The 12,169-nt window shown below is 65.0% G+C and overlaps 1 protein-coding gene across 1 annotated transcript; it reads right to left on the bottom strand.

Annotated features, from left to right (window-relative positions):
• Positions 1-802: 802 nt before the first annotated feature.
• On the bottom strand, positions 803-11,453 carry GABRD (gamma-aminobutyric acid type A receptor subunit delta). Its single transcript, XM_065885173.1, has 9 exons — positions 11,243-11,453; positions 5,339-5,451; positions 4,957-5,024; positions 4,639-4,859; positions 3,395-3,477; positions 2,888-3,025; positions 2,122-2,277; positions 1,698-1,909; positions 803-1,482 (listed from the first exon to the last, which is right to left on the bottom strand). The coding sequence occupies exons 1-9, from the start codon at positions 11,308-11,310 to the stop codon at positions 1,198-1,200; spliced, it is 1,344 nt and encodes a 447-aa protein (XP_065741245.1). The 5' UTR covers positions 11,311-11,453; the 3' UTR covers positions 803-1,197.
• Positions 11,454-12,169: the final 716 nt, after the last annotated feature.

Here is a 12,169-nt window from a genome sequence, read left to right as displayed (position 1 = left end):
TGCAGCCTAGCCCTTTAGAGCGGGGGCCCAAGGGGCAGCCTGGCGCAAGGAGGCGTCCTCAGGAGGTAAGGGGCCTTTGAGCTCGAGGTGTGAGCCCTGGGCGGGAGGCAGGCCTCAGACACGGCTGCTCCCGCGGGGGGCCGCTGGGCCCTGCAGCCCTGGCTGGACCACCTGGCCTCAGGGGTCACTCTGCCAGCTAAGCCCTGCAGTGGGTGAGCATCCCCAGCGCCTGCTCCCGTGGCCTGGGGACAGAGCACACCCTGGGCAGGTGGCCCAGCAGGGCACACTTTCTGATTCCCACAAAGTCACCGTCACATGCCCCTCGAGGTGGTTTGCGGGGGCACCTCAGGGCCAGCGGGGTCGTGGCCCGGCTGATCACAGCAGAGCGCGGGGCCTGGCGTTCCCGACCCAGCTTGGCTGCACAGGTGCCGCTCTAGTCGCCTCTGTCCCCTCTGAGTGTGAGGACCTGCCCTGCTCTGGTGCAGGGGTGAGCCGGGCCCCTTGCTGAGAGCTGCGACCCTGGCGCCCTGTGGTGGCAGCAGATGTGGGAGGGGGCGGGGTATTCATGGGGACCTGGTTGTCTCTGTTCTCCCATCACCACGTACAGAAGGCACTGAGATGGCACCCCCGGCCATGCACCCGAGGGACTGGGGGTGAGTGACTCTTCCAGCCCCCGTGCCTCCCCCCAGCCCCTCTGTCCTCAAGTCTCGGTCCCCAAGTCCCTCTGTCCTGAGCCCGTCGAGCTAGTGGGAGGAGAGCCTTCCAGGCTCCAGCAGAGGAGGTCACAGTGAATTTAAGCAGCGGCCAAAGGCTCCGTTTTATTTCATGCTGGGACCAAAGGCCTTCCCGCTTTCTCACCGAGAAGATGCGTACCTTCCATGCCCGGCCTCCTCCCCCTCCGTGGTCCAAACCCACAGAGCTAAGTCCCAGAATCAGGATCCTTTTCCGAGTCAGACGCAAAGCTCCCTGGGGCCCGGTGCCTGCCTGGCTCCCAGGTCAGGAGGCTGGGCTGCTGGGCCGTCTTCTAAAGACCAGGGGTCTGGGTGAGGGTGGGGACAGAGCCTGGGGGTGCTGAGCGAGGCTGAGGCCTTCCTCTCCTTTTATGTGGCCCGTGGTCCTCCCCCCTGTGAAACACGCAGAGCGCCCCGGGGGTCCTTCCCCCAGGAGGTCCCGGGCATGGGACCTGCGAAGCCGGCCTCACATGGCGTACGCGGCCCAGTAGATGACGTTGACGGCGGCGAAGGCCGCGGGGAACACGGCACGGGCGTAGATGTCGATGGTGTCCGCGTCGATGGGCTTGAAAAGCGCACGGAGGCCCCCCTGGGGCCCCTGTTTCTTCGTCTCCTCTGTCTCCACCTCCACCGACCTGTAGGAACCCATGAGGTTCCCGGGCGCGCGGCACTGCCGGCGGGACGCGGCCAGCTCCTGGGTGACGCCCGCGGCCGAAAGGGAGAAGAGCACGATGGCATTCTTCACGTCCATCTGTGTGGGGAGGGGGAGGGGCGGGCTGAGTGGCTGGCGAGCGAGGGGCAGGACCCCCGGCCCAGGCCAGCGGCTCTACTGGGAGAGCAGGTCCCAGGCTGAGCACAGGAAAAAGTGCCCCCTGCCCCGCAGGCAACGCTGACCCTCCCTGGTGCTGGGCGGGGGCGCTGTCCTTCGTCCTGAACGTGAGAACCCCACTCCACCCCCAGCCTCACCTCGACCCTCTGCTCCTTGACCTTGACCTTGGCCTTTTGCTTCTTCCGGTAGTCAGCGTTGAAGTGGGCGAAGGCGTACTCCACCAGGGCGGCAAACACAAAGACGTAGCAGATCCAGAAGTACACGTCCAGCGCCTTGATGGCCGACGCCCGCGGCAGGGAGGAGCGGGCACTGACCATCAGTGTGGTCATGGTCAGCACCGTGGTGATGCCTGTGGGAACAGGTGGTGCCATTACTGGAACCCACCCGGGTGCAGGTCAGGCTCCTGTCACCAGGCCCGGCCCGGCTGGCCACTGCCCCAGGACAGTGGGCCCGAGGGACTGCAAGGCAAGGCCTGTGCTCAGGACAGGTGGGGTTAGGGCCCTGCTCCCAGACTCCCTCCTTCCACCAGCTCCCGCGGGGGGAGAGGCCAGGGCCCCGTACCTAGAGACACCCTGGCGGGCACTGCGGCCTGGCTAATCCAGAAGGAGACCCAGGACATGGCGACCAGGAGGATGGAGGGCATGTAGGACTGGATGATGTAGACGCCCCGGTTCCTCCGGAGGTGGACGTGCAGGCTGAGCCGGGGGAACTGGCCGGCTGCCGGAGACCCCCGTTAGCACCAGGCCCACCACCCAGGGCAGTGCTCGGGGAGAGGGGCGCTGAGCGGGAACTGGGGCCACTGCCGGCCTCCAAAGAGAGGAAGACCCTTGTGCCCACCTCCCCCCACAGCCTGATGGGTCAGGAGAGGGTCCGGCCCTGCGGCAGGGCCACCAGAGGAGGGGGAGGAGAAAGATTCCGGCCTTGTTTCTGGCCCGCGGGCCCCTCCCAGAGCGCAGTGCACCCCTCTCCTGCCCTGCTTGTGCACAGCCCAGCTCGAGGAAGGAGCCAGCCTGGGCTCGCTGGCTCCGATGACCGGGCAGCAGGGGCGGGAGGGGCCGGGAGACAACACAGGCTTGGCCCTGGAGCCCCCCGGCACCCCTCAAACCCCGGGAAGCAATGAAGAAGCGAGGAGTAAGGCGGAGGAAACCTGATCCGGGCCCGCACTAGGGCTCGTCCCGGGCGGCTGGGCCAGGCACAGCCTGCGCCGACCAGCGGTTTTCCAGCTGCAGCCTCAGGGGGCCCTCGGGGCCGGCTAGTGGCTCTGCGGAAAGCACTAGAAAACCACCAGCGGGGCTCACAAGGAAGAGGCCGCGAGAGGCCGCGTTACCCGATTTGAAGTTCATCAGCTCCGTGGTGAAGCGGTAGCTGGTGATGGTGAACTGCGCTAGCTGCAGCCTGTCCAGCCCGTGGATCTGCCCCTGGTTTTCAGACCAGTAGTAGACGATGTCCTCGGACGAGTAGCCGTCTGCAGGAGAGCCCACATGGGCCGCAGAGCCTGGCGCCCCCTCCCCAGCCCCTGGCAGCCCTCGCAGGACTGCCCTGCCTGTGCTGGGAGCTCGATACACAGAGGCAGGGAGCAAGGAGGCCTGGGACCACGCCTGGCACCTCGGAAAGGTGGGCAAGGCCAGATGAGCTGGCCAAAGGGCAGGTCGCCCTTGCCAGGCGTGGCCCAGTGACACAGGCACACGTCTTGTCTGGCCTCCAGGGCCGGCCGTCCTGGGCAGGGCGCTGACCCGCAGCAGGAGGGCCTTCCGGCCCCCTCTCTTCCTTCTCTTCCTTCTGTTTCTGCCCCGCCCCCGCCCTGCGCCCCGCCCCCGCGCCGCCCCGCACTCACAGCTCTCCAGGTGCAGCATGCAGTCCTGCTCGTCCATGGGGTACTTGGCCAGGTCCATGTCGCAGGCCACCGTGGAGGTGATTCTGCCCAGACAACACACCGGTGGGTCCCCGGGATGAGGCCAGCCCCCGGCAGCCGGCGTCTCTCTGGCCCAACATGGCAGAGACGCTCCTGCACCCGGCCAGCACGGCCTCCTCACGGGGCGGCAGCAGGCTGCCTTTGGTCTTGCCGGCAAGCTGCCGGCATTTGGGTGGAAACTGGAAACTGTGGCCACGTTACAGATCTCTGTGAGTCTTCGGGGATCAAGAACCGGATTTCACTCACTTTCCTCGTCCTTCAGAACAGCTGGCTGGCTAAGCCTGCGGCCAGGAAGGCGGGTCCAGCCTGAGCCCCCTGGTCTGCCCCTGGGGACGGCCTCTAGGCGTCCCCACTGACCATGCAGCCTGGGAAAAGGCTGGTGTTGCCAAGTGTGCTGGTTTTCCAAGAGAATTTAGATTCTTATGTAAATCTCCTGATCTTTAAAGTGTTGGCAATTAAGTCCACTTTTAAAAGGCGTGTGTCAGAAAACACACATTCAAACCGATACACGTACACGTGTGTTCACAGCAGCACAGCTCACAACAGTCAAATGTGGAACCAGCACAGCTGTCCGTCCACGGAGGAGCAGATACACAAAACTGGCGTATCCATGCAATGGAATGTCACTCTGCCATCGAAAGGCAGGAAATTCTGATAAATGTCACAGCATAGATGAATCTCGAAAACACTACACTAAGTGAAAAAAAGCAGACTCAAGGGGTCACGTAGCGTATGATTACTTTTGTGTGAAATGTGCTGAATAGGCAAATCCATGAAGCTAGAAAGCCGATTGGCAGTTTGCAGAGCTGGAGACGGGAGATGGGGAGTGACTGCTAACGGGCACAGGGTCTCCTTTCGGGTGAAATGTATTGCGAGTGGGTAGAGGTGATGTTTGCACAACATGGGGGATGTGCTAAGTATCGCGGAATTGTTCACTTTTAAATGCTTGATTTGATGTTATGTGCACTTCACCTCAATTTAAAAAGACGAGGGCACGCGTTAGCCAAATAGCGGCCTCTGCTGGCTTCCGGCCAGCAACCTCGGCTTCCTGCGCAGCTGCTGGTTGCCGGGGGATATAAATACCGCCACCCCCCACCCCCCATCCCCCCAGCTCCCAGCGGTGCGCTCCGTGGGGGGTGGGTGGGCAGGCAGCCGGCTGGGCTCACCGGATGCTGTAGAGAATCACCCCGTCGGGCTGCAGCCGGATGAGCTTGTTCTCCACCGTCACATCGTGGAACCAGGCGGACTTGGCGTTCACGATGAAGGTGTCAGGGAGCCACAGCTTGTCCACGAAGCGGCTGTCCAGGCCCAGAGTCTCATTGGTGTGGTTGTAGGACAGCCTGCTGTCGCGCCAGCTCTGATGCAGAAACACCGTCATGGTGTACTCCTGTGGGGGTGGGGGGACGCAGAGGCCCGGCCGTCAGCCCCTCCGCTCGCTCCTAGGGCACGCGGCCGGGGGCGGGGCGGAGGCCGGTGGGACCTACCATGTTCGCCTCAGAGATGTGGTCGATGCTGGCCACCTCGATGGCGAGTGCCACGTTCACAGGGGGGCCTGCGAGGAAGGAGCCAGGCCCGAGGCAGGTGGGGCTGAGGCCAGGGCCCAGCACCCCCGGCCGCTCAGCCAGGCCAGCGAATTCCCCAGAAGGCGGGACAGGGAACAGCCAGGGGCTTTGCAGGGAAGGCCGTCTTGGTGCAGACCAGCCTGAGGCCTGAGCAGATCCACCTTCCTAGCCGTTTCCCTGGGGGCTGGTGCAGGAGCTCGGGCACACCCCTCAGGGGAGCGGGCCTCTGCGCCAGCCCAGAGCCAAGCAGGGCTCACACCCACACTGGACCCAGGGTCTGCCCGAGCCCGACGGCCACTCTCACCTCCGATGCCAGGCCGGAAGTTGCGGGCGTAGCCCTCTATCAAACCGTCCAGGTTGGGGAGCCAGGATATTTCCAGGTTGGAGCCGACATAGTCGCCAATGTCATTCATCGCCCTGGAAACGCAAGGCCCTCTGGTCACAGGCAGGGTGCCAGGGACAGAGCCTGTCCTGGGCACCTAGGCCAGGGGTGGACAGGGGGGAGGCCCTGCGGGCTGGACCTGACCAGTCCCAGGAACTCACGCCGGACACAGGGAGGCCCCGGAGGTGCAGAGCCCAGGACTCCTGGACGTCTTCCACTGGCCTCTATGCTCGGCTTACATCCTACTCACTCGGCCCTGAGGGAGGCCACCCAGGTCAGGCAGAGGCCCCCGGCTCCCTCCATAACCACCCAGCATCCCCACCCCTGGGGTCCCCCAACAAGAGCACATGGCCTCCCTTTCAGCTTCTGAGGGCAATGTGTCCTGTAGGAGGTGACTTGGGAGAAAAGACGTGTGACCAGGAGGCTGGAGGCTGGGGAGAGGGAGACAGCGGGTGAGGTCCCAAATCCGGGACCCGGGTCCAGGCCGAGGGCCCGTGGGGAGGCTGCAGGCCGGCCTCCTGCTCTCTGTCCCTTCCCAGGCAGTCTCCAGATCTCCCCAAATTGCCACGTGCCTCCGGGGCTTAGCCTGACCCCGGAGCAGCTGGGGGCCACGCACCCTGGTTTCAGATTAACCTCACCGACAGCCTGTGCTGGTCGTGTTTGTCCCTGGTGGGGCCGCACGGGGACCCAACGACACAGGCGTCTCGTGGCCCGCACACGCCGACTGCTGGAAGCCCCCCAGTGGCTCTGCCCATCCCCCTTCTTCTGCTCGCCCTCTGGGAAACAGCGCCCCCACATTCATGTCCACCCAGAACCCCAGAATGGAACCTTATTGGGAGACAGGGGCTTTGCAGACGTAATTAGTTAAGATGAAATGCTAGACTAGGGTGGGCCCTAAATCCATGACTGGTGTCCTTAGAAGAAAAGGAAATGGACACACGGGGAGAAGCCACGTGACCACCGAGGCAGGGATGGAGTGATGCGGCCACAAGCCGAGGGACACCAGGGACTCCGGCAGCACCAGAGGCTGCAGAGAGGCATGGACCCTGCCGACACCTTGGCTTCAGACTTCGGGCCTCCAGAATTACGAGAGAATAAATCCCCCCTGTCTTAAGTCCCCCAGCTTGTGGTCGCTTGTTACAGCAGCCCCGGGAACCTCACACACCCTTGCTCCTCCAGGCCACGGCAGGTGGGGGGTGGGGCGGGCAGGATTTCTCCTAAACCTGACAGCAGGGAACGAGGAGGGACATTCAGGAGGAAGCCTCTTGTTTTCCTCTGAATCACTGCTGTCCCCAGTGGGCAGAGAAGGCCTCCAGGGCACCTGGGGCCCGAGCCCATCCAGAGCCCGCAGGGGAGCCGATGCGCCAGGGTGTGGGTGCAGAGCGGCCGGGAGCTCTGAGGCCATTCCTTCCTCTCCCCAGAGTCCGGCGTAGCCGCGTGCCCAGGCGCCCCACTCTGGGCCGTTTTGGCCACCGTGACGAGACCGCTGACCCCTCTGGGCTCCCGCGGTGCTGCCGCTGGCCGCCCCACCCCTACCCTCCGGACGTGGGACCGGCTACCGCTGAGCCTGTCGGTGCAGCCTGTGCCGTGCCCCCCCACCACCCGCCACTTGGGCCACCGCAGACTGCGTCCCCCGCCGCCATGGCCCCAGCCTCCTGCCTGCCTCCAGCTGCTACTGCCCCCGACTCCTGCACTCCAGCCTCGCCCTCTTAGACGCCCGCTTGACCCTCCAGACCCTCTGTCATCTGTCCCCACCTCTTGCTCCAGCGCTAACTCTGACCCCCCATGTCCCCACGCTGATTCCCCCCACCTCCACTGAACCCCCATCCCTCTCCTGGCCCTGCCCCGGGCCCCTGAAGGAAGCTGTCCTGATCACGCATTTATTCATCCACGCCTCCATCTGGCTAGTGTGACCCTTGGTGACGCCCTGTTCCAGAGATGTGACTGAGCCGGGCCAGGACAGTCGCGGCCAGAGGTCAGCGTCTGCAAGGGGTGGCAAAGCAAGGGGCTTTGAGCATGAAGACGGTCACAGGAAGGGGAGGTCAGGAGCCCTCTGGCTGGGGAGAAAGGGACAGCCTCCCCGAGAAAGTGACATCACAGCCCAAAGAGAAAGAAAGTGAGTCTGGGCCGAGGCAAGAGGCAGGAGGCAGCCGAGGGCTCCACGCGGTGGGGTCTGGGAGGGGCCTGCAGGGCGGTGGCAGGCATGGGGCCGAGAGTGTGGAGGGGGGACCGTGGGGCTCATCCGGGGTCAAGGGGAAACCGGCACTCCGAACAAGGAGCTGCTCGATTAATTAGATTAAACCTGGATGCCTGTGAGGGAGGGGCATGGGAAGTGTCCTGAGGGAATAGGGGGGATAAACTGGGGGCCATCGTGGAGGTTGGGGGGATGATGGGCTGGACGGGCCATGGAGACAGAAAGGGGCCTGGTCCAGACCGAGGGAGGGTCAGTGGAGGGAGGGGCCGGGAGCAAGTTCTGCCGCTGAGTTGGTGGGGCTCGGCATCCAGCTGGACTGGCCCCGGGACGCCGTCCTCTCAGGGGCTTCAAGAAGGCCTCGGGCCGCTGGGGCTTGGGAAACGCCGGCAAGGGCACCAGGGCCCCTCGTCTGCTCCACATACCGGCCCATGAGGAAGGCTGAACGTGACCCAGGAGGTCCTCAGCTAGTGAGGCCTGCGAAACCCGCCCTCCCCGCAGGCCCACGGGGTCCCTCCAGGTGAAGGCTGGGTAGAGCGTGTAGACAGGGCAGGTGCTTTGGTAACAAAGTAAAAGAAGGAATTAAATGAAGCCCTGGCCCCAAGTAAAGCACAATTAAAAATGCAAACGGAGTTCACCCTGAAGGTCAGACGCAAAGGGATTGGAATGAGGCTTTATTTTTGGACCGGCCCAGCGGCCGGCCTGCTTGGAGCCAGGCCGTCAGGAGACACCACCCTTCCCGGCCTTGGGCTGGTGGCACAGGTGAGCACACCTGTCCTGGGCCAGGGCCTCACACACGCTCAGGGGCACAGAGGCAAGGGCAAGGGCAGCGCCCACCATGAAGCTCGCCTGAAAGTGTCAGGACACTGGTGGGTTCTCAGCTCTGCCGTCTCCAGGGGTGAGAAGGGAACAGCCGCCTGCGGTGCCACATCTCACCTGGGACAAGGTGGCCGGTTCTGCAGCTGTGAAGGGATGCGGGGGCTGGAGGCGGGGCCATATGGTGCTCTGGGTCCTGGACGGCCCTACCCTCCTCCACTGGTTCAGGTAGAGTCAGTGGGGCAGGCGGGGCACCTGGTCCATGGGGGGCTCTGCATGGGGTCAGAATGTTGGGACTCTGACCCGCGTTCCGGGAGGGAGCATCTAACTCCTCTGATGGCCCTGGAAGCCGGCGGTGGCCTAGGGTTGGGGTTTCATTAGAGGAACAGAAGCTCAGAGACACACCAGGCTCAAGCTCATGGGACAGAGCAGGTGCCGTGAAATCACAGGCAGCTTCCGCCCTCCCGGGGCTGCTCCTGGGTGCCGTCAGGCCCCCCGCCCTCTCCTGGCCCCCCTGAGAGAAGCCCCAGCCCTGTCACTTGCCTGTGCCCCTGGGGATGGAAAGGGAAGGTGGGTGTAGCTGAACGAGGCAGCAGGCACCACCCCCAGGATCCTCCCACCCCCCCACCCCGGACCCTGCGCGCACGAAGCCCACGGATCCCTGACAGCTCTGCTTTTAGAGCAGCCGCTGCAGCGCTGGCACCTCAGTTACCAAGGCGAACACCACGACGATTGCGCTCACGGGAGGTGAGGGCGAGGCAGGAGCCGCGGGCACAGCTTCTCCAGGGAGACGGAGGTGCCAGCAGCCCCGGAAGGCCACCCACTCGGGTAGGCAGCCGGTGAGCTTGGGTGGCCGCTGCGTGAGCGGATCTTCAGACTCAGGGAAGCGTGGCCTTGACCCGACCCACAAATGCTGCACGGCCTACTCCCTTCTTATCCCATCAGGAGCCCCGGGATCTGGGCTGAGGGGCGGCAACAAAGAGGCCCTTCCATTCGCCCCGATGTCCCCTCACACCGCCCCGGGGTGGGGACGAGGGAAGAGAAGCCACTGCTGCCCTGGTATCTGAGCGGAGGGATGCAGAGCAGATGGGAAAAGAGGCCCCGAAGGCCCCCAAAGCCCAGAGGCGCTCGTCCCAACCGGGGCCTCAGCCTTCCTACACAGGCAGACAGGCTCACCCCTCGCCCAACAACCCAGGAGCCAGATGGGGTAGGAGTTCAAAACACTGCAGATTTTAGAAAGGCAATATAACGCACTCATGGACTTGGGGAGGGGTGTGTCTGGAGAATTTTCCAGCAGGAAATGTATAAATGTGCCTCATGAGTAGCGTGGATACAGACAAAACAAGCAAGGCAGGCTTTGCCGCCAACTGAGTGCTGGTGTCAAACTTGGACTAACACTTGGGGCTCAGAGCAACTTGGATTTCAGAACTGCGGTGCGCAGCTGTGGGCCTGAGCCGGCGGCTGACCCCCGGCCCCCAGCACATCCCTCCACAGCCACAGCTCAACGCTTCGCCCTTTCTGGGACCGTGAAGCAGGAAGAGGAGAGAGGAGAACAGCCCATTGGGCTTGATACAGAACAAGGCCCCGGGACAGGGGCCACACGGGCACTGCCTGTGACTGTGACATGACAGCCAGGTCTACAACCAAAGCCAGACTCTGCCCTCCACCCATCAACGAGTAAGCTCTGACCACACACACACAGAGCCGTGTTACGTATTGTCCGAGTGACTACAGCCCAAACACAGGCCAGTGTTCAACAATTTCTGGCTTTTAAAGTCTTCGACATCAGTTGGTTGACCACAAAGTCTGGAATGCTGGGGGGAAGGGGCAGGGAGAGATGTTTTTGCTCTGTTTTTTTCTGCAGCCCTGGCACCAAGATGATTTTCAAAAAGGCCCCTCACAACTCCTATGGCAGGTAACCAGACTCAGAGGTCAGGATGCTGGGCAACCCGGGGCCCACCTCAAGTCCAGTCTGCAGAGACGCGAAAAGCGAGCTGGGACCATGCTGGCCCCTGGGAGCCAGAGGGAGGGAGCCTCGGCACAGGGACCTTTCTTCTTAGCCTCTGCCTTCGCGGGGGAAGACGGGGCACCTCATCCCCTCTCCTGACAGTTAAAAAGAAATCCGGAGTCTGTCCCCTGCCAGGGGCACCTGGCTCCCCCACTCGCATACCCTGCAGTCGGATGGCATTAGAAATGGTCCCAGAAGGGAGGTCCACAGCCACACCTGCCATGAGGACGCGCCTTCTTGTCCACCCCAGACTGCTAAAGGCAACGGAAGCGGGTGCCCGAAGGAGGGGAGCGGCCTCCTCTCCCGTGTTCTCCGGACCCCTCCTTTCTTCCTGCCTGAAGCTGGGGCCCTGCTGAGAGCTCAGACCGCGCCTGGAAGGGCACCAGCCAGCCAGGGATCGGCCAAGTGCCGGCTGGGGCAAGGAACCCGAGCTCAGCAGGCGAGCCCGGGCACCGGGGCAAACTGCGAGCGGCTCTGACGCCCTCGACCGGCCCTGCGGCGCGGGTTCAGCACCGGGACGGCGGACAGCACCGGGGCGGCGGGGCTGCCAGAACCTAGAACATCGCCGCTGCCCGCGCCCAAGGGCATCTCCGCGGCGAGTTCGGAGAGGAGGGCCCGCGGGGGAGACGGGGTGGGGGAGTCATGGGGGGATGGGGGACAGACACGGTGGGAGCCTGTGGGTGCGGGAAGACGCGGGCCCCTGAAGAGCAGGGGTTCGCACGGGGCGCCATCCCGGCAGCCGGGGCTTGGCAGGCGCGGGACTCCCCACCGAGGGCGGCCCCGGCGCAGCGCGGACCCGGCGCTCGCTCACCTGGTGCCGCGGTGCTGCTGCGCGCAGAGCAGCAGAAGCGGGGGCAGCAGCCAGGCCAGCGCGTCCATGGCCTCGGCCGGCTGGGCGCTGGGCCGGGGGCGGCGCCGGGGTCCGGCCGGTCGCGGGAGCTCGAGAAGTTGCTTAGCCGGCGGCCGCGGCGGCGGCGGCACAAGAGGGCGGGAGCGGGAGGGCGCGCGGCGCGGGCGCGAGGGCGGACGGAGCGGCGAGCCCGGAGCCGCCCCGCCCCGCGCCGCGCGGCACGGCCCCCTCCCGCCCTCCCCCTCCAGCTCCGGCCGCCCCGCCTGCAGCTCCCCTCCCGCCTCCGCCACACCCCCGCGGCCCCGGCCGGGGGTCCGGCACTCCCCGTCCCGGCGCCGCTGCCCTTGCCGGCCGTAAAGGGTCCCTCCGCGCGTCTGTCCGGGAGGCGACTCAGGCGCAGGACCCGCGTGGACGCGGCCTCTCGCTGCCGGCCAGGCGCCTGCGGACCGACGGGCGCGGCAGAACCTCGTCCCTGGGGCGGAGTCTGCGATGGGCTATTTGTGGGGGTCACGGGTCCTCGGGAGCTGGTTCGGGGGGAGGAGGGTGCCAGCGCCCCAGAAGCCTTCAGCTTCTACCGGGCGAGACGCCCCCCCCCCCAGCACCGGCAGCTCCTTCCAAGACCCTGGCGCTTGCGCCTCGCCCACCCTCCGTCGGGTGGGCGGTGAGAGCAGGCGTGGCCGCTTCGCTGCCCGCAGGTCTGTGGTCAGAACCCCGCTCTGGTCGCGGGGCGCAGTGACTTCTCTGCCTGGCGGGTCAGGCTCCATCACACCTGCCCGCAGGCCGACGGCTGGGCTCTGACGAGACGACACCCCTACCTCACCCCACCGCCACCCCCAGCGAACCAGCAAGAAAGCCAAGGCCTCCGCATTCTCTACTGTGACTCTTCTG

Source organism: Phocoena phocoena, chromosome 1 (genome assembly GCF_963924675.1).
Source record: "Phocoena phocoena chromosome 1, mPhoPho1.1, whole genome shotgun sequence".
Lineage (NCBI taxonomy): Eukaryota > Metazoa > Chordata > Mammalia > Artiodactyla > Phocoenidae > Phocoena > Phocoena phocoena.
This window is presented reverse-complemented; position numbering and strand designations above follow the sequence as displayed.